Source organism: Coregonus lavaretus (assembly GCF_964263955.1).
Source record: "Coregonus lavaretus genome assembly, chromosome: 11".
NCBI classification, from domain to species: domain Eukaryota; kingdom Metazoa; phylum Chordata; class Actinopteri; order Salmoniformes; family Salmonidae; genus Coregonus; species Coregonus lavaretus.
In genome coordinates, this window is record NC_139998.1 from 36,209,301 (window position 1) to 36,236,722 (window position 27,422).

The 27,422-nt window shown below is 41.1% G+C and overlaps 1 protein-coding gene across 3 annotated transcripts; it reads right to left on the minus strand.

Moving 5' to 3' along the window:
• Positions 1-580: 580 nt before the first annotated feature.
• Positions 581-13,255, minus strand: LOC311137458 (nuclear receptor coactivator 5-like). Of its 3 annotated transcripts, XM_084171976.1 has the most exons (10): positions 13,056-13,255; positions 10,307-10,390; positions 9,064-9,108; positions 8,620-8,690; positions 8,416-8,536; positions 5,333-5,532; positions 3,354-3,632; positions 2,942-3,103; positions 2,480-2,788; positions 581-2,058 (listed from the first exon to the last, which is right to left on the minus strand). In XM_084171976.1, exons 3-10 carry the CDS (start codon positions 9,078-9,080, stop codon positions 2,021-2,023), a joined length of 1,197 nt encoding a protein of 398 aa, XP_084028102.1. In that variant the 5' UTR covers positions 9,081-9,108; positions 10,307-10,390; positions 13,056-13,255; the 3' UTR covers positions 581-2,020. The 3 variants fall into 3 exon arrangements, with proteins under 3 accessions (XP_084028102.1, XP_084028101.1, XP_084028100.1); XM_084171975.1 differs by lacking the exon at positions 9,064-9,108; XM_084171974.1 differs by lacking the exon at positions 9,064-9,108 and having other exon boundaries at positions 10,307-10,393.
• Between the last annotated feature and the right edge of the window lie 14,167 nt (positions 13,256-27,422).

The following is a 27,422-nucleotide window of genomic DNA, read 5'->3' on the forward strand; positions in this document are numbered from 1 at the left end:
CTAACACAACCACACACTAACACAACTTAACCATGATCATGTTAATTGGATTCTTTCCGGCATGTATTTATTTATTTTTTGATTATTGTGTACCGTTTGACATTTTACTGTATTGTTAGGAGCTAGTAACATAAGCATTTTGATGCACCCGCTACGTCTGCTATATTGTGTACACGACCAATAAACGTTGATTTGATTTGTGTGCATCCTTTAATACATACACTGCCAAAGGAGAAAACAAACAGAGGATAGATATTTGATTTTCACTTCGCAAGCATTGGACAACCGACAGTGTAATGGAAATACATATAATACTGTCTGAATCTTAGCCGACAATGTCTTTCTTTCTCAGCACTAATGTAGGATATCAGCCTTTTCTCTGAAAATAAAGTTATTTGATTCAACCTTTGAATAGAGCCACCATTACTGTTATATTAGATATCTATTGCATATGCCCTCATGGAAACCTCAATGGTGTTCAGACTGGGAACATTTTAATACACTTTTTTATGAATAAAAACATCAAAATATAATACAGTTCTGACATGAAGCACAATATGAAATGGATGAAAATAGAATTCAAGAGGAATTGATTTTATTTTCAAAAAGTCTGACACCTTTATCTGTCTCAGAACACTTTCAGTAACAAGATTGTTTCCTTTAATCTCAATCATCAATTCAGTGAAGTGCTTAGTTCGCTTAAACTGATACAGAATAAGAAATTACTAAGGAAGCAATCTCATGCAAAACAACATTACAGGCTTGCGGCAAAAACAATGAAAACATAACTGGGACTTCCGATTCCAATAAATTGATTTTAGCCTTTTAATTTCAGAGAAGACAAACCACATTTGATATTGGCGATGCAGTGGTTTCAAAGATAATGATAGTTTAATGGATCTATAGCACCATCTAGTGATAGAAAGAATACAAAATGTCTGATTTTACGTCAGACCACTGCCAATGTTGGTTTAGATACACACAGTATCTCATCCATGTTTGATATAGTACAGCACGTAGATAAAAAAAAAAACATCTCCACAATAACTTTTTTAAATTTTCATGGGCACATACTGAGGGTTCCCAATAGGAAACTGCTTAGTCACACCTTTTATACTGTCCTAAACACTGTTTGATCATGGGAGATAATACAGAAAAAGGAATTAACATTAGGTTCTCTAAAACAGCATTAATTTCTCTGACTGCCAACTGAAAACACTACAATGGAATGTTTTATCCAAATAAAACACCTGTAGAGCATATATTAATATAGAGCCTAAGAAACTGAGTTCAAAGTCATTATTTATTAGCTCATTTTATTCCAGTATCATTACCAATTTACCTAGTTAACAAAATAAATGACGAAGTTGATAACCACATGTTCAGACCTGCTCCTGAACATATCGCCTTAATATTTACCACAAGATTAAAATCTAATTATATTTGTCACATGCACTGAATACAACAGGTGCAGACTTTATCGTGAAATGCTTACTATGTTCTAGGACAAATCTGGGATCCAAAGACAGACCATTGAGTGTGATGAAATAATAGCAAAAGAGATGAGATTGATTAGCCTTTATTCTATTGTTTATTATAATATTCGACAGCCAATTTTCAGATAAAAACTTAAACTACAAAAACAGATCAATGAAACAAAAACACAAAACAAAGAATCTGAGAACGCAATAAAAAAAATAAAAAAACATCTCATTTGTTCTGACTTGGCTCCTGAACATTGCTGTGGGTCAACTCAAATGCTCATAAAAATTGAGCTCTGAACTTCCAAATAGTCAAATACATCCAAACATTCTATTTCAGCTTGCTAAACTATGGATACAGAGATCCTCTATCTACACAGGGCTCTGGGATGAGGAGTGGTAGTGTGGGGTCCTGAGAAAGCAGCAGCAGGGTACTGAGCTGAAGGAGATCCCACTCCTCAGGCCAGTATGACAGTGTTTCCTGGTCAGCTCTGATGCTTTCTGCTGTCTGTGCATGGTGGTCTAGAGGTGTTCTTCTCTCAGCGCCTGGGTGTGTTAGGGTGTGGAGGCAGACCACCTGATCAGACAGGAGACAGGAACATGGTTGGATTAAATGTACAATAGTTTTGTGGATATTGACATGTTACAGAAATTCTACTGTTGTATTATACTGTAATGTGTTGCTGACCCCTGCCTAAGACGCCAAGAGGGAAAACATTATAACGAACGTCGGCCGTGCAGTCAATTATGTGCTGGGTGATGAAGAACAGTGACAATTCAACATGTTGAAGCATTGGGAAATGAAAATAAAAGAACATTTGATGTTCTGTGGTCAGAGGCGATAGGACTGCCACCCGCTGCTTTTAAGTACACTCTGCAGTCTGTTGCTCTGGTCCGTTTCCTCTTTAAGACGCTTACATTTCATGGAATAGGTCTCTTAGTGAGCCTAACCTAAGATGACAGCTGAAGGGCATGAAATAGTAAGGCATGTGACTAACCTGGACAGGGGAGCAGCCCAGGCTGTGGTCCCATGTGAAGGCTCTTCAGTGATGGTGGGGCTCCTCTGGGGCCGTGTGGGGGCATGGGGCCACTCTGTGGAGGACCACGGGGGGGAGGGGGCCCTCGGGGGTTAGGGGGGCCATGGTGGTGTGGGGGTCCACGAGGTAGTGGACCGTGGGGGCCGTGAGGAGGTCCATGTGTAGAAGAGGGGCCGTGAGGAGGTGGGGGACCATGAGGGGAACGATGAGATAGCCCCTGTCCCTGGTGCATGGACAGCAGTGGAGGGGGCTTGGTCTTCGGGTATGAGCCTAGATAGAAAACAGATCAGAGAGACTGTCAACAGTTACATATACAAGCATAGCCATAACAAGTTACTCATGAGTGATTGATTTTAACATTCCCATCTGATACCCATCCCATCTACCCTGTAGAACATTTATATTTAGAGAATGGTAACTCACCTGGAGTCATGAGGGGGGTGGCAGGGTGCTCTCCCATCCCAGGGGGTGGCTCTCTGCCATGAGGGCCTGAGGGGGTAGGTAGCAGCGGTGGAGGTTTCCCTAAACCAGGAGGCAACATCTTCTTCCTCTCAGGCCGGGGGCCATCACCAGTCTCAGACGTGGCTTGGAAAGAGACAAAACATTAGAACAACCCTTTACAGGAGTGTATAACACCCTAAAAATACATTAGTTATAACTCAGCAGTCACTTTAGTGTCCTGTATTTCCATTAACAAATTGCAATATATGGTGTAGTTAGAGACAAAGAACAATCACATTCATGATTAGAAAATAAGGAGATCTCATTCGCAGTCCTAAATAAAAAGCTTGTACTGTGCATAAAGCCTATGGGCACTATGGTTGTGTGGCTGCACCTTGCAGATGGTCCTGGCGGTTGCGAAGGTACTCTGCGATGGTGCTCAGCTCCTCGGGGTACAGGTGGACTCCCTCGGCCAGGAAGAAGAGCAGCTGGCGGGTGTCAGAGGGCACAGCATGCCTCTCCATTTTCTCTCTCTCCAGGTAGTCATCCACCAGCTCGGCTGCCCGCGCCCCTGTTTCTGCAGGGTCCTTCTGCTGCGTCCGCTCCCCAAGCCCACGGCCATACTCCGCCATTACAAAGTCCATGGCATGGTCCTTGGGCATGTTGCGGTGGACTAGTAGAGGGGTTTGAAGGTTGAAGTTAAGACATTATATAAGTGAATCATACAGGAGGTCTTGCTCTGATATGTCCCGCTTCTTTCATACAAGTCTATTTTATATTGGGTTTTACTTTGGGTTTGAGTGAAAATGCAATGACATTTGTGTTTATTCATGGTAAATTTGCAGTAGTGGGAATGATGTGTGTTCATATTGCAGTAATATGTAATAAATTGACACATTTTAAACAATGTTTTTAATACATTTACTTTGAATACTGGTATTATATTTGATAGGGTGAATGTTACATTGTATAGCAAATCATACAGAAAATGATTTGATGTACAGCAAAAATTTCTTTTTTGGTATGTTGTATGCCTAAAAGTTGAAAAATGGTTAGTTATCCATTTGTGTATAAATACACAGTATTATTTCACTATACAGACTTTGCATGAAAGGCAGTATCGCTTCAAGGATAATAACATTTTATGTAGATTAAGGAAAGGCATCTTTGAGGATTATTTGAGAGTTGAGGATTATATATTTCAGTTCCTGAGAACAATTTAAAAATATTATATAGGCCCATAACAATATATGTGCTGAATAGGGAAAAAAAACATTCTAAATACTTTCCAAATATTAAATAACAGTACAATTACAGCAATTATTTTACTTATTAAGTAGTATTTGATGATAATATTTAATTAAAGAAATACAAGCATATGGACTGTTCATGATTTAGATACTATCATTATTGTAATAAATGCATTAGGCTATATATTTACATATATTTATCTACCTAGTAATAGCCCTACATGTCTAGGATATATGTTATATTAAAGTAATACATCGTTGAGACAAATACATTTTTTAAACATAATTTGAAGCTGTAAAGTTGCTTGTTCACTGGTAAGTGGACAGTCTGGCCACCCTCAATGTATACAAACAGCTTCTTCCTGTTGCACGATTGGTTCTTGTTCTCAGAGGTACGAACAACAATATAATACTGTTTGTTATACTAAAAATATAAAACAATTGTAATAATTTCAGGTATTTCTAAGTCTTATTCCCCTGAAGGAAATCAAAGTTATTTAAGTGATAATGCCAGAGAAGCCGTGGTTTGGAGGATATATTGGCATGGGTGTTGTTAGGCCTGATATAAAATGCTGCAGAGTACACCTTTAAGAAGCTATTCAATAATAGTTTAAAAGAAGACCTTAAGTGTAACAAATATAAATATATTTAAAAAAAAGAAAGATGTGATGCAATTGACATTTTAGTCATTTAGCAGACGCTCTTATCCAAAGCGACTTACAATTAGTGAGTGCATACATTTTCATACTGGCCCCCAATGTAAGAATTTGGTCATCGTCATCTTTGTTAGTTTGACATTTTCTGAGGATTTATATCAAGCAATTAATACTTTTCTAAAGTGTGACTGATATGTGCATATATGTCAGTATGATTTAAAACCTAAATTAATATTAAGTATAATTTGAGAGCCTCTGATGAGGGGATCTTAACTGTGAACTGCTGAGTTCTGAGGACTCAACTACAGAATGAAACTAAATCACCAGGAAACTTGTAATGTTCTTCACCCTTAAATGATCTATATTTAGAAGTTTTATCACGAGTGTTAGACTTGGTATTGTTGCTCTTTTAGAGATACATTTTTCATTGTTTAGTTAGAAGGGGCCAGGTGACTGTGGGGACTTACTTTTGAGGGATTCTGAAAATATGATTACTGTGCACGAGGACAGAGCTACGTTAGTCTGTTCGACAAGAATACATAAGGGGGAACCGTCGGAGCGGACATCTTGTAGGGCCCGGGTCAGGCCCGACTCCGCCTGCAGGTAAATCATTTCCACCGAGAGGCCACGGTCCTGCAAACAGTGGCCTATAGATTTGGGGTAATCCCTTTGAAAGAAGAGAAGAAAGCTGGTTATTGACTTCTGCACACAAACGAGGGGTGCGCAGGCATGTCGTGTGAGGAGAGCAGCACCGCTGTGCTGTGGCAGCATGTCCAGGCCTGGCTTCAATCAACCACAAAGACACCTCAACTGAATCATAATTCTTATCAAGGTGTAGTTAAGTGACCAGTGAAGAGCAGGATAACCTGGTATATCCATTAGGCTTGGGCGGTATACCATATACTGGGGGTATTTGGAAAAACTAATGGGATTTCTTTCAAGTTTTTCATTACATTTGAATATTTGTAGGTACTTTTTTTAGTTAATAATGGCAGTCAACTTGTGCAATACCTTAGGAGATGAAGCAGAATGCGTTCTTCATTTGACCTGTCACATTATGAAGCTTACCATACTTCCCCAGAACAGTTGAGCCAGTCACGTGTTTGTTTGTAAATAGCACAACGGGAGAAAGCGGGAGCCAGTGAGTCCATAGCTTTCTATATCGGTGAGTCTCTGTTGTGCGGCGCACATGAGGTGATGAAGTTACACTTGCAATTCACTACTAAATGTTTGCCATCAAATATCTTATTACGGCTTTCTGTCAGAAGTCAGAGCTCTGGATGAGTTCTGTACAGTTGCCATTTTTTTTCCTGTGCTTCCTAATAGCTTTTCTCCTGCATTCTTCTCCCCTCTCCGTTCAGAAAAGCATGCATCACAACTTGGTTCATTTGCACAATTTATCTTGTTCACTTTTGCTTGTAAATGTCCATACTCACCGAAATTGACATTCTGTAGCTACGAGCTATGCTTGTATAACTGAGTGCTGGATTTGCAATTAGTTTGATAATTTTCGCTCGTTAGCATTTAGCTAACAGCATCTGTGATTTCGCTATTAGTTGGTGCAAATTTTGTTAGCGTTCTGGTAAGAGGCCCAATGGGCTTTTCTTGCAATTTTAGCACCCCTTTGTGTGCTATGCCGGTAATACTGTAAATCACGGGATGAGAGAAGGACGGTATGAAATCCTGGATACCGCCCAAGCCTAATATCCATAGGTCTAATACTATAAAAATGAATGTGATAGGTTGATTAAATCCAGCCTGCTGTGAGTTCTTTATCTGTTGATGTGCATTTTGTATTTAAATATGCTTATAATCTCTGTGTGCTTCTTAAATATCTTACATCTACAGTATTGAAAAAGCATGAACAGTATTGACCAGTGACAATGTTCATTGAAACTACAAAGTCACTACTGTGTGTAACATACAATATGTTGAGGAGGGTGGGACAGTGATGTCTCTTGAAGCCCACAACAGGTACACATCATAACACTCAGAGAAAGTATCAGCAACACCTTTAGGCAGGGGTGACCATTTCAAAACACAGAAGGTGAGTGTGTCAAGTTGTGCCCACAAGGACCAAGAGGAGCGTGAGTTAATAGTAACGATGTAAGTTGAATAGGTCATCCGGGTTTACAGTATATAACATATTCAAATGTAACATTGTTACATTTTATGTGAGTGTTGCAATAACACTTTTGAGCAGGGAATTTAATAGGTTTGCTAGGGGTGGACATGTCAATTTCTTTATGGGGGGCGTACAATCATTTAAGAATGACTGCAAATTCCGTCCTGTTACTACTATTTACAGGTGTAAGTAGCTACCAAAGCAGTGCTAAAGCAGGCTACTTACAGTATGAAATTAAAACCTAACGTTACAATAAAAGGTTACCAGAACTTTTTGAAAAGGCAGAGTGAACCCATGGAGGTCAATGGACCTTCAGTCTCTTTTCAATGGCTGAGAGAACTGCTTAATTATGTTTAATGAGTTTGATGTCTAACTCATCTATCCCATTTCATGAAGTATATGAACGGGTGAATAGTAATGAGTTAAATACACATGTATTATATTACATGACATTCCAGACAAGTGTGTACAATATTCGCTCGTCAGACCGATGATGATCGGATTAAGAATTGAGAGTGCACTCTGAACAAGGCATTCCATGAATGTTTACAAAAAATAAAAAGTTGTGTGCTCCAAGAGGTTTTTTGTTTTCATAGCACATTGTGTTATGTTTCTGTTGATTTGTTTTGTAGTGTCTGTTGTGAATGTCTGGATTAATGTTTTTGATGGTTATGTCAAGAATCAACAAAATATGTATCTTCAACAAATCAAGCTGGCATATTATGGGATATCAAACAATCCCTAATAGAGTTAGTCAGTAGTTTGATTAACTGGGTGCAATTTGAACCAGAATCTGGCCTTACAGGAGATGTTGATATGGCGAGTCTCCTTTAAGCCTAGGAAGGTGCAATTTAGATCATATTTTTTAAGCAGAGACTGTTTGAATTTCTGCATGTGAAGAAACTAATTTATCAGTGATTGCAAGGAAAACAAAAACTACTACAGGTCTTGGGTGGGTGTGATTCATAAACAGGGAGGCAGTTTTCTACAAGTAGATAAACAATTTTTCAGCTAACCTGGAGAGAAAGACATGAGTATTATGGAAGTTCATGCAAGCGTGTAAGTAACAAATATATACAAAATAGAAGAGTAATAGCATTTTAACCATTAAAATAACCTAAAACAATAGTTTTAATTTACCTCAGTCACAATCTTACAATTGACTTCAGTTCAGTTTTTCAGGTTGTTGCCATTCATACATAGGTCTTCTTGGCTATTACAGTTAAACTCCCACACAAGTGATCCCCAACAGGAGTAGGGGTATTTTCATTCCTCTTCACACACAACCACCACAGTTGCTGAACTCTCCATCCTCACTCCTGGAGTAACACACATACACCTCCCCTTTCAAGGGCATAGAACATTTTGCCAAAGGAAGACCCAAAAAGCATAAATACCCTATTTACTTAAAGGTGAGGTACTCACGTGCTCTGGTTGCTCACAGACAGAACCACACAGTCTGCAGGTGTCTTCTCCTGGAGTTGCTTGTAGAACCGCTGGTAGAGGGCGCTACGTTTGTCAGCTGCATTGTAAACCTTGGGAGAAGCTGAGACGGGAGAGAATACATTTTCTAAACGAGTTGTTGGCAAACAAATACATTTCGTTGACATAAGATAAATGTGATCTTACCATTTTGTTGATATCCTTCATAGTCCATGTTGTTACCTGAGTAGTCATGCTGTTGGTCCAACTCCTCGTAACTGAAAGTAACACAGATATTCATGCATGAAGTGGCTTTCACAATGGCAAAGACATATGCACCATACTAGTATAGGCCTAATGTGTCACTTCGGAGATTAGTGACGCACTAACATGTCATGCCATGCTCTTTCAGTCAAAATGGTACAGTAGCTCCCCTGTAAACGAAAACCTCACTAGGCTTTGTAGCGTTTTTTCAAACCTTCCTCCACCCAACACAAAGCGGACAGCGTAACTCCCCAAGTATCTGGCATTAGCAGGTTATGGTACATATTCACAAGACATTTGATTGCAATGTCTTGATGCGCCACCTCGCCACACAGCATCATCACCCCTCAAACAAGCCTTTTTAGAATCTGAGAATGAAATACTTACACACTTGTCTCTAACATGCAGGCTCAGCATTCCCGAACAGTCCCACTACAAGTCAGAATGTTGAAACAAACTTATTTTCAACTTACTTCACCTGTTGTCCGACGATTTTGTCCCTATGTCGGAGGTAATCGAATACAAAATATCCACAGGGAAGTGTTATCAACCGGACCTTCAGTACACTGGTCTGTATATTGTTTGTATTTCCGGTTTTTACTTTCAATACTGATGCAATTCGCAGGTGACAAACACTTGCACAATTTGGCCAATATTGCAAGGAAAAGTGCTTTGGTCGACTACATTTGGCTATTGTTTACATATTGTGCATCACGTGCAATGCGTCAACAGATTGAAAATAAAAGTGACAGAAACTACCGGTGCAGTAAAATGTAGGGTAAACACTTTCCTGTGGATACCCTATCTCCACCTCCTACCACCAGAAGGACCAACAGCATGTACAACCGGTAATGTAAGTGTAAATATAATTTATTAAACATTCTGCTTGTAGAGACTATTGAGTCTTTTTTACAATTACTTCTTTCAGACTGATATTCGTGGAGTAACCATGGTAACAGTGACGTTTCGGCAACCCTCAAACTATCCAACTACACTACACAATTTATGATGGACTTCAGTTTAGTGGGCTACCCTCAAAACCTGCCATGAACATTTATCAACAGTCAATCAAGGGATGTTGGCAGACTAGCTAGCTAGCTAACTTAGGGTACGTTCGTAAATTCACTCTGGCTATCTACTCCGATTTCAGAACACTCATCTGAGTCTGCCAGAGTGCAGAATAACTGATGAATTTACAAATGCACAACACCTGTTGAATATGACCGGTGTCAGTAAACGTCAGCAAAAAAACTTTATTAAATTGTTGCTAGCAGCACAGTTACCAATGTTCTAGATAACATGAAAACAGCATAACCAGCTCTGCTAGGGCGAGTAAAATGGTCAGAGTGAGGTGTTCTCTCATTTGTGTCTGAAAGTAGCTAGCAAGCTAGACAACTTTAGCCAGTTAGCTTGGGTGCTTGACTGCAGTTGTGAGGTCAGAACATTCGGATCAACCCTACTCCTTGGTCAGAGCGTCCAGTGTGCGCTCTGAACACTCCTAGAGCAAAACGCTCTTAATTTACAAACGGACAATCTGACAACATTCTGAATTTACAAATGCCCAGAGCGCACTATAGCACTCCAGAGTAAATTTACGAACACACCCATAGTTCGCTGTAATGTTAACTACCTCTCAGAATCCTTGTGGTCGTCGGTTCTGTCTTCTCTCACGGGGTATGGTGCTGGTCTTCGAAAAGGCCGAAGAGGTTTAACACTGCTGAAGGAGATTGACAGTTAGCCAGCTATTAGCATCATAGACAGAGTATGTGAGTGGAGCAAGGAGCGGAGATTGCCCAATTTGACTGGAGTGCAGAGCGAGTTTCCCCAAAGGCTGGAGCATCGGCCTTCTCGCCCGCTCCAGTACTGCTCACTTCACGAGCTCAGGGCATGCCTGGCCCAGCATGCATTTGTACGCTACTTGTGTGCCGTTATAGCCCCTTGCTTTAGCTACTGTCATGGAGTTCACTAAATATATTAATAAAGAAACTGATCAAACACACAGGTGCAAAATCAAGGTGACTTATAAAAATGAGGAGGACCAAGAGAGGGAGTGCGGTGATGGAGTGTCCACAACTAAAGAATCATTGTGGAATCTGAAAATACATATCCCGAAAGCATGATGTGAACATGCTAACATTAATGAAAAAGGTGGGTAGCTAGCTAAGTGTGTCATTGTCGCAAAGTACTTACAAATAAAAAATTTGATCTCTTCAAAGTTTCTCATTTTCGTTCTATTACCTATATAATATGCTATCATTGATTTAGGCCCAATAGGCCTGACATATTACCTCCTTCAAGGAGCTTTCTTTTTTGATAGGGTTATTTTGGCCGAAAAAACTTTAGGCCTAGCTATAGAAAAATTTAAAAACAACTCTCCATCCCTGCCCGGCAAGAGCGGCCCGAGGGATGTTTAGAATCCCCAGTGGCTCTGCAAGCGCAGAGAGAGTATTCTCCGCTGCTGCCCTGCTCACCAGGCACCATCGCACGAGCCTGAAGCTAGACTCAGGCCAAACTCGTGATTCAAAGGCACTGTAGAGTGAGCTTAGTAAGGCATTTTTCATAAAAAAATAATATTTAATTATAATTATACAAAGGTGGGTCTAATCCTTATTGGTTAAAAACGCATTCCAGCCGGTGTCTATTCCACAAGTTATCACCAGCTAAATCTGACCTTAAAAATGCCTATTTACTATGTTCCTTCTGACTGTGCAATCCCACTGTCTCATCAGCCCAGACACGCAATTTATATAGTTTATCTCCACTATATAAAACATCTAGATATTATCTCACATTTCTTTTAGACTAACATTTCGTTTTCAACATCTCCCACAGTAATGAACTTGTCGGGAGGAGACAGGCAGCTTTTCTCAGCCAGTCGAAATCATGAATCAGCTGGCATATTATTTATGGATATATACAAAGAAATGTCAATTGAAAAAAGGTCAAACGAAACTAAGTGCAGCTAGTTTGCAGTCTTTCCAGCTTCAGTTTGAAGTGATTGTGTTACTGTAGCTGTGTTGTTGGCTAGCTCATCTAAACAACAGTGCCCTGACGAGAGAGCACATTTTCTATGCCAGGCGAAATCGTGCCTCATTAGCTCATTATGGATGCATCCAAATAAATGTCACTAGAAAATAGCTTAAACAAATGCAGATACTGTTGTTATTCTGGCTGCACTGTTTGACGTGACTGTAAGTTAGTTGGCTAGCTAGCAAGCAAGGGATAAGAACGTTGCCAGCCAGTATGGCAATGGCACATTTAGAACGAACGACTGGGTCGCGTCCATAGATCCCCCCCCCAAAAAAAGACTGAACGACTTGGTAGCGTCTCTGGCAACCGAACTGATAGAACGAACGAGCCGGCTTGGGCAGTAACCCTAGATTTGTGTCGGGACTATATCTTGCGGAAGGATATAATAACGTTAATGAAAATATGTCAATTATTATTTGAATATGTTGGTACACCGTTGTATAAAAGTGATAATGCCCTCGAAGCCGGTGTTTGGAGGATATATTGGCACAGTTTGCCGCCCGAGACGAACACCCGTGCAAATATATCCTCCAAACACCGGCTTCGAGGGCAATATCACTTAAGTCACAGCTTATAAACGCAATTTATAGACAATAATAATTTAATACAACAAAATGTTGTTTAAATGCTGAGCGCTTAATGTTCCTGCCAGTCTAGTGTGTCACACTCACAAAGGCTTCACAATGTATTTCTTTGTAGACTATAGCCTTGAATTTATTTTTAAATAGGCCAACAATATAGTCTAAATAATTCATTTTCGTTCCTTCTTAGGCTACCTGTCTGGCTCCCGACTTATTTAGAATGTTGATATACTGTTTAACAAGATATGTACAGTAGCTAGCCTATTTGAAATGATGAGCGCTTCTTAGTCACCTTTTCATGTTTATTCAAATACTTTTTAATTCAAATCATATGGTTTGGTTTCAGTACTTCAAAACCAAATGGTAGGTCCAGGTAGTCACAAAAATAGATGTGTGTTGGTTAAATTGTCATTTAAATTAATGGAGTGAATTTGGAGCGGCAATTCTTTTTCCAGCAGGAGCGGTTTTTAGCGGTGCGGTTGGAAAGGACGTGCAGCAATAAGCAAGATTTCCGACCGATGAACTCCGCTCACATACTCTGATCATAGCTAACACCTAGCCATTCCTTTGTGAATAACGGCGTTAGCTAGCTAGGCTAACTACGTTACACACACCCACAACACAATAGTCATCCGGTTAATTGGCTAGCTAATTAGGGAGGCTCCAAATATTACTTCTGCCATAGCTAGTTTAATATCTTGCTAGTTAGCTACCTAATTAGGCAAGAATGAGGCTGATTGAAGCGACACTAGCTAGCTAGAAACTTACCCTCCGTTTGGGTTGGGTTGAGGCCGTCTGCCGCCTGGTGCCCACGACGACATTGCACCTTCGTCAAGTGGGACTAGCTCTAAATAAACTGGGAAGAGAACAATTATTTGGCCGAACGAACGAACGTTTGTTTGTTTTCTTGCTTGCTAGCTAACAGTGCGCCCTAACCTAGCATAGCAGGCTTGAAATAAACAGGCCGTGTTCGAGAGGATCAAAACCGCAATATATGTGGCAAATTCGGACTGATCTACAAATAATAATGTGTGGTTTTTATGATGCAAAGTGATTTTTAAATCAGTCAGTATGCAGTCCTTTTGATGCTCTCGAACACAGCCACAGGCTTCTTCTTCTTCTTTAAATGTTGTAATGGCAGATCGCAACCAACTGAAAGGTGCATACACCGCCACCTACTGCACTGGAGTGTGGGACCGGTCACGGCCTCCTTAGTCATCTAGTCCTGTGTTAACGCCTTCTGGAGTGTGAATTAAATACACTTTGTGACACAAAAAGGGACGGGAAAAGGGAAGAAAAATTGCCCTACCAACTAACCCTACACCCATTAAAACCTCACCACTATTCCACTACTTGGCCCTATCTGATCCTACACCAGGCCGACAGCCTGGGAGGACGAAACACTATCGTTCAATACACCCTGGAACTCTTCTGCAGTAAAATCTCATACATCCAAGTACTTCTCTGCAGCTGCCACCACAACATTTATTTTCTGTGATTTACATTCCATTTCTGCGATAACCATGGCTATGAACGCTAAGAAACCAACCTTACTGAAACACATGTTATTCCTATCACTCTCTATTGGCCTCAGCCTACTCACAGGGATCCTCTTAGAATCCCTTGCCCTGTACCCATTTTCTTCTACTACTCTCTCTCCACTGCCTCAGCATATGACACCTTCTATACTACTCTGATCCTGGCAACCTCAACCTGCCGTTCTCTCACTGGACACTTCTGATTTCCAGCACCATGGATACCCCTACAGTTAACACACAACCTTTTCCACCGATACTACACATTCCTTTGTCTCATGCCCTCCTGCACACTTCTCACATCTAGGAACTTCCCTCCTACACACTGCTGCAACATGACCATAAGTTTGGCACCTAAAACACCGTAATGGGTTCGGGACAAAAGCTCTCACAGGATAACTGACGCATCGTAACTTGATTTTGTCGAATAAAGACTCTGCATCCAAACTCAGCAGGACAGACAGTGCCTTCTCTGTTTCACCACGCTCTCCACCGGGTCTGCGTCCACCAAATGGCAGGCGTCACAGACACTGGGAATCTTAAAAGAAACAGTCAGAGAGGAAGATGCGAAGCGAGATAACTGGGCCCAAAATCTGTCTTCTCCAGCAGGTGGCGTTTTTTATTTTTTTGCTCACCAAGCGAGGAGTTTTTGACGTTATCTATTATAGTCTGCTGATGGAAAAACGTATATGTTATGGCTTTACACCCCCTGCTATATTGTGGATAAATAGTTACCTGTTTAACAGAACACAGATAGTGTTATTTAATTGAAGCCTGTCCAACATAATCCAGGTAGAATCAGGAATTTCCCAGGGCAGCTGTCTAGGCCCCTTACCTTTTTCAATCTTTACTAATGTCATGCCACTGGCCTTGAGTAAAGCCAGTGTGGCTATGTATGCGGATGACTCAACACTATACACGTCAGCTACTACAGCGAGTGAAATCACTGCAACACTTAACAAAGAGCTGCAGTTAGTTTCAGAATGGGTGGCAAGGAATAAGTTGGTACTAAATATTTCAAAAACTAAAAGCATTGTATTTGGGACAAATTATTCACTAAACCATAAACCTCAACTAAATATTGTAATAAATAATGTGGAAATTGAGCAAGTTGAGGTGACTAAACTGCTTGGAGTAACCCTGGATTGTAAACTGTCACAGTCAAAACATGTTGATACATCAGTAGCTTCGATGGAGAGAAGTCTGTCCATAATAAAGTGCATTCTGCCTTTTAACAACACTATCAACAAGGCTGGTCCTACAGGCTCTAGTTTTGTGGCACCTGGACTACTGTTCAGTTCTGTGGTCAGGTGCCACAAAGAGGGACCTTGGAAAATTACAATTGGCTCAGAACAGGTCAGCACGGCTGGCTCTTAAATGTACATGTAGAGCTAACATTAATAATATGCATGTAAAGCTCTCATGGCTCAAAGTGGAGGAGAGATTGACTTCATCATTACTTGTTTTTGAAAGAAGTGTTGACATGCTGAATGCACCGAGGTGTCTGTTTAAACTACTAGCACTCAGCTCGGACACCCATGCATACCCCACAAGACATGCCACCAAAGGTCTCTTCACAAACCCCAAGTCAAGAACAGACTATGGGAGGTGCACAGTACTACATAGAGCCATGGCTACATGGAACTCTATTCCACATCAGGTAACTGATGCAAGCAGTAGAATCGGATTTAAAAAACTGATAAAAATACACCTTATGGAACAGCGGGGACTGTGAAGATACACATACAGGCAGAGACACACATACACATGATAAGACACGCAATCTACACTAACGTGCACATGGATGTTGTATTGTAAATATGTGGTGGGGGCCTGAGGGAACACACTGAATGTGTTGGGTAAGGTGTTATGAAATGTAATGTCATGTAGTGTTTTAAACTGTATATAACTGTCTTATGTTGCTGGACCCCAGGAAGATACAAATACAAATGAGAGTGTCGAATTTGGTTAACAAAAAATGTAATGGCTTATTTGCTACGTGTGGCTTATTTGATCGAATCGAGGTTTCGTAATGATTAGGTCGTTACGAGTGTACTGATGTAAGTGGGACACGTGACAGCCTGACAACTTTGAGAAAATACACTTTATATCGGAGTTGTGCCTGGTTGTCACTTGTTACCACAGCCACAGAGTCATAAAACCCGTCTATTTCCACAATTTACCTTCTTAAAATGTGATTTCAAACCTAACCTTAACCACACTGCTAACCTTATGCCTAACCCTAACCTTAAATTAAGACCAAAAACCAAATGCTTTTATTAATGCGTTTTTACGATATAGCCAATTTTGACTTTGTGGCTGTGGTAACTAGTGCCTGTTGTTCAGAAGCATATCTGCCCTCTCATTGGCTAGAATGGTCCCACCGGATCATGCTTCCTCCCGACTGCCTTCCATTTTTGAATACATTTATTTTCATTGTTAGAGCGGCCACTAGAGTATCTTGTTAATATAATGGATAATGTGTGCTACAGTGAGTGCACAGCAAAGTAAAGCCAGGCAGCTAGGCTAGCACGGGTCACAGGATCATGTGACATTTCAAGTGGGCGGAGTTAGCAACTAAAAAATCACCACTGAAATCGTATGGAGGACAAGCTGATCCTAGATCTGTAGCCTACCTTGCACAGTCAAGGGGCATCTACAGTTGAAGTTGGAAGTTTACGTACACCTTAGCCAAATACATTTAAACTCAGTTTTTTACAATTCCTGACATTTAATCCTAGTAAAAATTCCGTGTCTTAGGTCAGTTAGGATCACCACTTTATTTTAAGAATGTGAAATGTCACAATAATAGTAGAGAGAATGATTTATTTCAACGTTTATTTATTTCATCACATTCCCAGTGGGTCAGAAGTTTACATATACTCAATTAGTATTTGGTAGCATTGCCTTTAAATTATTTAACTTTGGTCAAACGTTTCAGGTAGCCTTCCACAAGCTTCCCACAATAAGTTGGGTGAATTTTGGCCCATTCCTCCTGACAGAGATGGTGTAACTGAGTCAGGTTTGTAGGCCTCCTTGCTTGCACACGCTTTTTCAGTTCTGCCCACACATTTTCTATAGGATTGAGGTCAGGGCTTTGTGATGGCCAATCCAATACCTTGACTTTGTTGTCCTTAAGCCATTTTGCCAGAACTTTGGAAGTATGCTTGGGGTCATTGTCCATTTGGAAGACCCATTTGCGACCAAGCTTTAACTTCCTGACTGATGTCTTGAGATGTTGCTTCAATATATCCACATCATTTTCCTTCCTCATGATGCCATCTATTTTGTGAAGTGCACCAGTCCCTCCTGCAGCAAAGCACCCCCACAGCATGATGCTGCCACCCCCGTGCTTCACGTTTGGGATGGTGTTCTTTGGCTTGCAAGCCACCCCCCTTTTCCTCCAAACATAACAATGGTCATTATGGCCAAACAGTTCTATTTTTGTTTCGTCAGACCAGAGGACATTTCTCCAAAAAGTACAAACTTTGTCCCCATGTGCAGTTGCAAACCGTAGTCTGGCTTTTTTATGGCGGTTTTGGAGCAATGGCTTCTTCCTTGCTGAGCGGACTTTCAGGTTATGTCGATATAGGACTCGTTTAACTATGGATGTAGATACATTTGTACCTGTTTCCTCCAGCATCTTCACAAGGTCCTTTGCTGTTGTTCTGGGATTGATTTGCACTTTTCGCATCAAAGTACGTTAATCTCTAGGAGACAGAACGCGTGTCCTTCCTGAGAGGTATGACGTCTGCGTGGTCCCATGGTGTTTATACTTGCATACTATTGTTTGTACAAATGAATGTGGTACCTTCAGGCGTTTGGAAATTGCTCCCAAGGATGAACCAGACTTGTGGAGGTCTACAATTTATTTTCTGAGGTCTTGGCTGATTTCTTTTGATTTTCCCATGGTGTCAAGCAAAGAAGCACTGAGTTTGAAGGTAGGCCTTGAAATACATGGAGTGGTTGAAAACGAGTTTTAATGACTCCAACATAAGTGTATGTAAACTTCCGACTTCAACTGTATATATATATATACAGTGGGGAAAAAAAGTATTTAGTCAGCCACCAATTGTGCAAGTTCTCCCACTTAAAAAGATGAGAGAGGCCTGTAATTTTCATCATAGGTACACATCAACTATGACAGACAAATTGAGAAATTTTTTTCCAGAAAATCCCATTGTAGGATTTTTAATGAATTTATTTGCAAATTATGGTGGAAAATAAGTATTTGGTCACCTACAAACAAGCAAGATTTCTGGCTCTCACAGACCTGTAACTTCTTCTTTAAGAGGCTCCTCTGTCCTCCACTCGTTACCTGTATTAATGGCACCTGTTTGAACTTGTTATCAGTATAAAAGACACCTGTCCACAACCTCAAACAGTCACACTCCAAATTTCACAATGGCCAAGACCAAAGAGCTGTCAAAGGACACCAGAAACTAAATTGTAGACCTGCACCAGGCTGGGAAGACTGAATCTGCAATAGGTAAGCAGCTTGGTTTGAAGAAATCAACTGTGGGAGCAATTATTAGGAAATGGAAGAAATGCAAAACCACTGATAATCTCCCTCGATCTGGGGCTCCACGCAAGATCTCACCCCGTGGGGTCAAAATGATCACAAGAACGGTGAGCAAAAATCCCAGAACCACACGGGGGGACCTAGTGAATGACCTGCAGAGAGCTGGGACCAAAGTAACAAAGACAACCATCAGTAACACACTACGTCGCCAGGGACTCAAATCCTGCAATGCGAGACGTGTCCCCCTGCTTAAGCCAGTACATGTCCAGGCCCGTCTGAAGTGCATTTGGATGATCCAGAAGAGGATTGGGAGAATGTCATATGGTCAGATGAAACCAAAATAGAACTTTTTGGTAAAAACTCAACTCGTCATGTTTGGAGGACAAAGAATGCTGAGTTGCATCCAAAGAACACCATACCTACTGTGAAGCATGGGGTTGGAAACATCATGCTTTGGGGCTGTTTTTCTGCAAAGGGACCAGGACGACTGATCCGTGTAAAGGAAAGAATGAATGGGGCCATGTATCGTGAGATTTTGAGTGAAACCCTCCTTCCATCAGCAAGGGCATTGAAGATGAAACGTGGCTGGGTCTTTCAGCATGACAATGATCCCAAACACACCGCCCGGGCAACGAAGGAGTGGCTTCGTAAGAAGCATTTCAAGGTCCTGGAGTGGCCTAGCCAGTCTCCAGATCTCAACCCCATAGAAAATCTTTGGAGGGAGTTGAAAGTCTGTGTTGCCCAGCGACAGCCCCAAAACATCAATGCTCTAGAGGAGATCTGCATGGAGGAATGGGCCAAAATACCAGCAACGGTGTGTGAAAACCTTGTGAAGACTTACAGAAAACGTTTGACCTGTGTCGTTGCCATCAAACGGTATATAACAAAGTATTGAGAAACTTTTGTTATTGACCAAATACTTATTTTCCACCATCATATGCCAATAAATTCATAAAAAATCCTACAATGTGATTTTCTGGATTTTTCTTTCTCAATTTGTCTGTCATAGTTGACGTGTACCTATGATGAAAATTACAGGCCTCTCTCATCTTTTTAAGTGGGAGAACTTGCACAATTGGTGGCTGACTAAATACTTTTTTTCCCCACTGTATATATATATATATATATGTTGTTTCTCTGTAATACTACTAGCCACTTAGCAATTTTATGAAGTTGGCTTTAGCTAGCCCAGATAGGTTCCCAATCTCCCAACCTCATAACTAACTATCAAGAAGCCATTTCAGGCTATCAATCAACTAAGAGTAGCTAGCTTGTCTAACTACAGGTAACTGCCAAAATAAAGGAAACACCACGAGCCAGAACAGCTTCAATTCACCTTGGTATAGATTCTACAAGTGTCTGGAACTCTATTGGGGGGATGCGACACCATTCTTCCACAATAAATTCCTTTTGGTGTTTTGTTGATGGTGAAAAACAATTTGGTGTTTTCTTGATGGAGGTGGAAAACACTGTCAGGCGCCGCTACATAATCTCCCATAAGTGTTCAATTGGATTGAGATCTGGTGACTGAGACTGCCATGGCATACGGCTTACATCATTTTCATGCTAATGGGGGCATAGCTATGGTAGCTAAAATAATGGCCTGCCCATGATGGGATGTTAATTGTTTAATTAACTCAGGAACCATGTGTGGAAGCACCTGCTTTCAATATACATTGTATCCCTCATTTACTCAAGTGTTCCCATTATGTTGGCAGTTACAGTTGAAGTCGGAAGTTTACATACACTTAGGTTGGAGTCATTAAAACTCAATTTTCAACCACTCCACAAATTTATTTTTAACAAACTATAGTTTTGGCAAGTCGGTTAGGACATCTATTTTGTGCATGACACAAGTAATGTTTCCAACAATGGTTTACAGACAGATTATTTCACTTATAATTCACTGTATCACAATTCCAGTAGGTCAGAAGTTTACATACACTAAGTTGACTGTGCCTTTAAACAGCTTGGAAAATTCCAGAAAATGATGTCATGGCTTTAGAAGCTTCTGATAGGCTAATTGACATAATTTGAGTCAATTGGAGGTGTACCTGTGGATGTATTTCAAGGCCTACCTTCAAACTCAGTGCCTCTTTGCTTGACATCATGGGAAAATCAAAGCAAATCACCCAAGACCTCAGAAAAAAAATTGTAGACCTCCACAAGTCTGGTTCATCCTTGGGAGCAATTTCCAAACACCTGAAGGTACCACGTTCATCTGTAGAAACAATAGTACGCAAGTATAAACACCATGGGACCATGCAGCAGCCATACCGCTCAGGAAGGAGACGCGTTCTGTCTCCTAGAGATGAATGTACTTTGGTGCGAAAAGTGCAAATCAATCCCAGAACAACAGCAAAGGACCTTGTGAAGATGTTGGAGGAAACAGGTACAAAAGTGTCTATATCCACAGTAAAACAAGTCCTATATCGACATAACCTGAAAGGCTGCTCAGCAAGGAAGAGCCACTGCTCCAAAACCACTATTAAAAAGCCAGACTACGGTTTGCAACTGCACATGGGGACAAAGATCATACTTTTTGGAGAAATGTCCTCTGGTCTGATTAAACAAAAATAGAACTGTTTGGCCATAATGACCATCATTATGTTTCGAGGAAAAATGGGGTGGCTTGCAAGCCGAAGAACACCATCCCAAATGTGAAGCACGGGGGTGGCAGCATCATGCTGTGGGGGTGCTTTGCTGCAGGAGGGACTGGTGCACTTCACAAAATAGATGGCATCATGAGGAAGGAAAATTATGTGGATATATTGAAGCAACATCTCAAGACATCAGTCAGGAAGTTAAAGCTTGGTCGCAAATGGGTCTTCCAAATGGACAATGACCCCAAGCATACTTCCAAAGTTCTGGCAAAATGGCTTAAGGACAACAAAGTCAAGGTATTGGTGTGGCCATCACAAAGCCCTGACCTCAATCATATAGAACATTTGTTGGCAGAACTGAAAAAGCGTGTGCGAGCAAGGAGGCCTACAAACCTGACTCAGTTACACCATCTCTGTCAGGAGGAATGGGCCAAAATTCACCCAACTTATTGTGGGAAGCTTGTGGAAGGCTACCCGAAACGTTTGACCCAAGGTAAACAATTTGAAGGCAATGCTACCAAATACTAATTGAGTATATGTAAACTTCTGACCCACTGGGAATGTGATGAAAGAAATAAACGTTGAAATAAATCATTCTCTCTACTATTATTCAGACATTTCACATTCTTAAAATAAAGTGGTGATCCTAACTGACATAAAACAGGGAATTTTTACTAGGATTAAATGTCAGGAATTGTGAAAAACTGAGTTTAAATGTATTTGGCTAAGGTGTATGTAAACCTCTGACTTCAACTGTACATCTTAGCTGGCATGCCTGCTGGCAAGGTTGGTAGTCTTTGGAAAGTAATAACTAAATGTATTGAATAAGACTCACATTCCTTTCAATCGTTTACCCAGATTTTAGCAGAGATGCAGAGAAGCATATTTGCGTTTCTTTAAAAAATGAACAACCAGTCAGGAGGATACAGACAGCTCAAGAGTTATGTTTATATATAAAGAAAAATAGAAATATATATATTATTTTTTTTAACATAGAATTAAGCATACTCATTATGGCTATAGATTGCAGGAAAAAGCTGTTTTAGGTGTTTGAAAAATGCAAGATTCTCCAATGTACGGACAGGGGGACTATCCACCCGCTGGACCATCCCCCAGCCATCCTCACGTACTTTATGCCCCCTCTGAGTTTTGGGGTGCATGACACCCCTGGTCACCGTGCTGCTGCCTTATCTAAAATTTACAGGGAAACAGAGGAAAAATAAATAACGATATGACTATAAGTGATTTACAAAAACTCTCATTATGATCTTTTAAGATGTGACATCTGCTCAACCAAGAAGCAGTCCCAATACAATGATTGATGAGTAAGAAAAATTTAGATAGAATAATCAAGAAAAGATAAAGGCTGGAACAGGTGCCTTTTGGGGGCCCTAAGCGAGATATTGATATAATAACCATCATATCGAAGTAAACTTGGAGTCACGCGATGACATGTTGTGTGGTCCTCCCATGATAATCGATGCCAGGCCGATGGCGCAGAAGCTTCTTTGGACCGCCAGCCATCTCCTGAGGAAGTTGTTAATGTTCCTCTCTTGAGCTTCCATGGTTGAAAGCTGTACCTCATAGGCAAACAGTTGCAAGTTGAGTCTGGGAAAACCCTGTTTTGTTAGCCCCAGGCCTGAAACTTGTCATGTAGGCCTCTTCTCTCCAGAGATGTCATCTAAAGATTGACTTGCAAGAGCATCTCCTTCACACTATCTTTGTCGTTTGTCCTTCACACTCTCTGACAGTGGGGATGGTCTCCGCTCTGATTTTAAATCGGTACCGTTCCTGGACATGTCCCTTTTTCAGTTCTAGGCTTCTAGACTTTGCAGGCTTGAACTCCATTCTGGCTCATTTGGTGAGCTCTACCAGATCTTCCAGAATCCATATGCCTTCTGGAACTGACTTTTCTGTGATCGTCAGATTGTCCATGAATGCTCTGATTGGAGCCTGCTGGACGCCGCTTGCCAGTACTACACCCCTTCTTAGCATCTCTGCTGATTTGACAAGGAGTTTCATCGCTGCAGAAAACAGAATAACTGATATTCACCCTGTGACGATGCCTACCTCCAGCCTCTGCCATGTGGTGGTGAAGTCTCCACTTGTGAAGCGCATCTTGAAGTTGTCAAAGTAGCACTGGAGGAGCTTCTGGAATCTCACAAGAACATGATAGGTCTTGAGTGTGGTTTCCACCAGATTGTGGGGTAGCCACAGGACTGCCAGATCTCCTTGCTTATGTGTGTTCAAGGCAGCCGGACACTCCTGGAACTCCACCCTTTTGTACTGAGGTGTCAATGTAGTTGTTGTCTAACATGAATGTTAGCCTCTTTGCAAGAATTCCAAAGAAGATTTGATCTTCTACATTGAGGAGTGAGATGGTTCAGAATTGATTGATGTTTGTGGAGTTTTCTTCTTTTGGAATGAAACACCTCTCAGCATCTAGCCAGCTTTCGGCAAGGTACTCTTTCCTCCAAGCCACTTTCAGCATCCTCCAGTCTCCTCCTGAGCCTCTCACAGTATTTGAACACCTTGTACGAAATACCATTAGGCCCTGGCGCTGATCTTCCTCTGGCCTTCTTGAGAAAGTAATTTACCTCCTGCCAGCTGGGTTACGACACTTCAAAGGGGACGGTGGGCTCATTGATGAGTTTTGCCATCTCCTCTAGCTCGTCCTCACATCTGGGGTCGCTGTGGACTCCACGAATGTGCTCCTCCACCTCTTTCTTTATTGCTTTCAGTTCTCCTGATCTTTTGTTACCCCAGGAGTTTTGAAAGATACTGGAAGGGGTTCTTTGTGAAATCCATGCTCTCCTTCATCTGCCTCCTTCTGTCCCTGCCATGATACTCAGCTCGGCACAAGGTCTTAATGCGCTCTATCAGGTTGTCACAGATATCCTTCAATGCTAGTTTCTCTTCCTCCCTTGCTTGTTAAAAAAGCCTTCTTCTGCCTCCGCAGGTCGCACTTAGGGTGGTTATCTCCTTCAGACATCTGTTTTCTGATGTAAAAATAATAATGAATTATTGTTTTTTAATCTTAAATGTATTTTGATGTATTTTTCATTTTACCTGTGCTGTTGATTTGTATTTGTGTCTTGTTACAATAAAATCAAATAAAAATAAAGCCTTTTTTTCTCTTCTCTTCGTTGATGCCTCTCGGAGCTCCGAGAGCTTCTCGTGCACGTCCACGGTCTGTATGAGGCACACACCCCTTTTTTCGGTCATTTGATCAATTTACTATTTTGTTTATTAATCAGATCTTGGTTGTTGTTTGAATTAGAAAGGCCGGTGTGATTGTGATGGTATTATTCTGACATTTCTATAGCCTCTGTCTTGGGAAAATAGATTTCAACCAGTTAATTGGGGCACCCCTGCTCTGGTGGCTATGACTTAGCCCAGGTAGTGGCACAAGGTATTTCTACCTGGCTTTGCCAGTGTACTGTAAACTCTGAAGGGAAGAGTATCTGTAGGCTATGTGGGTAGGCTTTGTTTCACAGCCTAGGCCTACCTGTAGCCCGTTTCCCAAGGCCAAATCCTGATTTTGGATTGTTTGATTTGATTCTGATTTCTTTGGAGAAATTCATGTTTCTTATTGTTTGTTTATTTTTGTAAGTCCTTTTTACAGATTTTTGCCTCCTGCCTGCCTGTCGCAGTTCACATGCTACTTAGGAAATGTGTTAAGTAATTATATTTGTCCTTCTTTTCTTGATTGAATAACTCATTGTTCAATAACATGATGACATAACACAGGGGCATTTCTAGGATTTGAAGACATTAAGGGCTTAGCCCAAAGCCTGTAGGGGGATCCGGGGGCATTCTTCCCCGGCAAAAAAATAAAGAATTTCAACAGCTAAATGCATGAATTTGGTGCACTTTGAGATTAACATTGAGCGATTAGAGCATTGAGAGATTAGATATTTTTCAGGTAACTTGCACCCTCCCACTTGCCACAGCAGACACAGCCAGTACTCAGTTACAGTTGCTACTGTGGGTCTCTCTACTCTGGAACACTCTCTACTCTGATCTGATACACATACATCTACAGTGTATGGCCAAAAACCACTCAACAACTTCAAACATAGACTCTGACCTATCCAATGAGCTAAACTGATTAAAGAATCCCACAGTACCCAAACACCCTTCTCTCTCTCTCTCTCTCTCTCACTCTCTCTCACACACACACACACACACACACACACACACACACACACACACACACACACACACACACACACACACAGTGCAGTAATTAGAATCCATAGAGCAGCTTTAAGTGATACAGTCTACGATGTGCTCACCCCTCCTCTGCCTCTCTCCATCGCTTTCTCTGTGTCGTCTGTTGCTGTCTCTTAGTATTATATCTTGTTGTCGCTTGTCTACCCTCCTCTCTCGTTCTGTCCTGGTTGTAAAAAGTATACAAGAAAACAATTTTTTAAATAGTAATTTCACAGGCTTTTTCACCTGCAAATTCTTTGTAAACCATGTTTTACTTTTTCACTGTCTGTATTTGACTTCTTATAATTTGTGCACATAAATACAACTACATTTTACATTTTAGTCATTTAGCAGACGCTCTTATCCAGAGCGACTTACAGTTAGTGAATAAAACTTTTTTTTTTACTGGCCCCCCGTGGGAAACTAACCCACAACCCTGGCGTTGCAAACGCCATGCTCTATCAACTGAGCTACATCCCTGCCGGCCATTCCCTCCCCTACCCTGGACGACGCTGGGCCAATTGTGCGCCGCCCATGAGACTCCCGGTCGCGGCCAGCTGCGACAGAGCCTGGATTCGAACCAGGATCTCTAGTGGCACAGTTAGCACTGCGATGCAGTGCCTTAGACCACTGCGCCACTCAGGAGCAGCTTAAAGTGATGTCTGTGTGCTCAATCCACCTCTTTTCTCTCTCCATCTGCCGTCTTCTCTCACTTTCTCTGTGTCTTGTCTGTTGCTATCTGTGTCTTGTCTGTTGCTGTTTCAGGTTCTTGTTTGTTACTGTCTCCTTTGTCTATCCTCTTCTGTTATGGCCTGTTCTGTTCTTCTGGTGTCTCTGTGTCTTGTCTGGTGTGTCTCTCTCCATCCTATCCTACTCTTCTGTTGCTTTCTCTGTGTCTTGTCTGGTGTCTCTCTCCATCACCTATTCTTCTGTTGCGGTCTCTGTGTCTTGTCTGGTGTCTCTCCATCACCTACTCTTCCATTGCTGTCTCTGTGTCTTGTATGGTGTGTCTCTTTAGTTTTGCAATCCAAAATGGTCAAGGGGATACTGGGGTAGCTTAACTTGTTTTGGTGACTGGGTCACCTAAATCATCCTCTTCCCTACCATTTGCCCCTGGCTGCTGCTGTTCTAAGTGTTCCACTGGCCTGCTGTTCTCATCTGTCTTCCTCCTTGGCTCATCTGAAAGGTAGCAAGGTAGAGGTGCAACATGTCATGAGTTAGTTTTAAAGGGCGACCAGATTTGGTTAATTAAGAAATCCTAGCGGTCATGACTGAATTCAAACGCGAGTTGGTTTCGGGGTATGGTTTGATGTGGGTGTCTGGTGTGTGTGTTCGCAGGTGGGAAGAGTTAGCCAAATTATTTAGCCAATTAGCTTCAGCCGGCTGGTGTGCGACCTGACATTGACTTTGGATAGCCTATCTCCGGGGTTAGTTAGGGACCGTCAATAAATTACAAAATGTAAATTAGACAATATTTTCATGTTGCACACCTTTTAGTTTTCTCATTAAATGCTTTCAATATGTGTATATGAATTTCTACAATTTATTGTTGGTTTGAGGTTTTTAAGTCAGTGAAATGTTTAGCTATTGGAATTGTAACATTTTGTCCATGTACAGTACCAGTCAAAAGTTTGGACACACATACTCATTCAAGGGTTTTTCTTTATTTTTACTATTTTCTACATTGTAGAATAATAGTGAAGACATCAAAACTATGAAATAACACATATGGAATCAAGTAGTAACCAAAAAAGTTTTAAACAAATCTAAATATATTTTATATTTTATATTCTTCAAAGTAGCCACCCTTTGCCTTGATGAAAGCTTTGCACACTCTTGGCATTCTCTCAACCAGCTTCACCTGGAATGCTTTTCCAACAGTCTTGAAGGAGTTCCCACATATGCTGAGCACTTGTTGGCTGCTTTTCCTTCATTCTGCGGTCCATAGAGCAGCTTTAAGTGATACAGTCTACGATGTGCTCACCCCTCCTCTGCCTCTCTCCATCGCTTTCTCTGTGTCGTCTGTTGCTGTCCCTCTTGTCTGCCCTCTTCTGTTGCTTTCTCTTAGTATTATATCGTGTTGTCTCTTGTTTGGTGGCCATGAGGCCTTTCGTTTTGATTTTGAATCTTTAGTTTAGGCATACTTGTTTGTAGTTTTTCTTTTTGTATAGATTAGCAAAATCAGTAGGCTCGTTATTGGGTGATTCCATGCCAGCGGGATTTCAAAAATATTAATATAAGTATAAAAAACTACCCATTT

What these genes read in the sequence shown, in the direction of transcription:
- LOC311137458 (XM_084171974.1), bottom strand. Translation starts at nt 13,108, where the DNA reads ATGTCGTCGTGGGCACCAGGCGGCAGACGGCCTCAACCCAACCCAAAC. An exon ending in CCGCCAGGACCATCTGCAAG is followed by an intron (nt 3,104 to 3,353) that starts GTGCAGCCACAC and finishes TCTCTTTCCAAG; the next exon opens with CCACGTCTGAGACTGGTGAT. An exon ending in CACCCCCCTCATGACTCCAG is followed by an intron (nt 2,789 to 2,941) that starts GTGAGTTACCAT and finishes TTTTCTATCTAG; the next exon opens with GCTCATACCCGAAGACCAAG.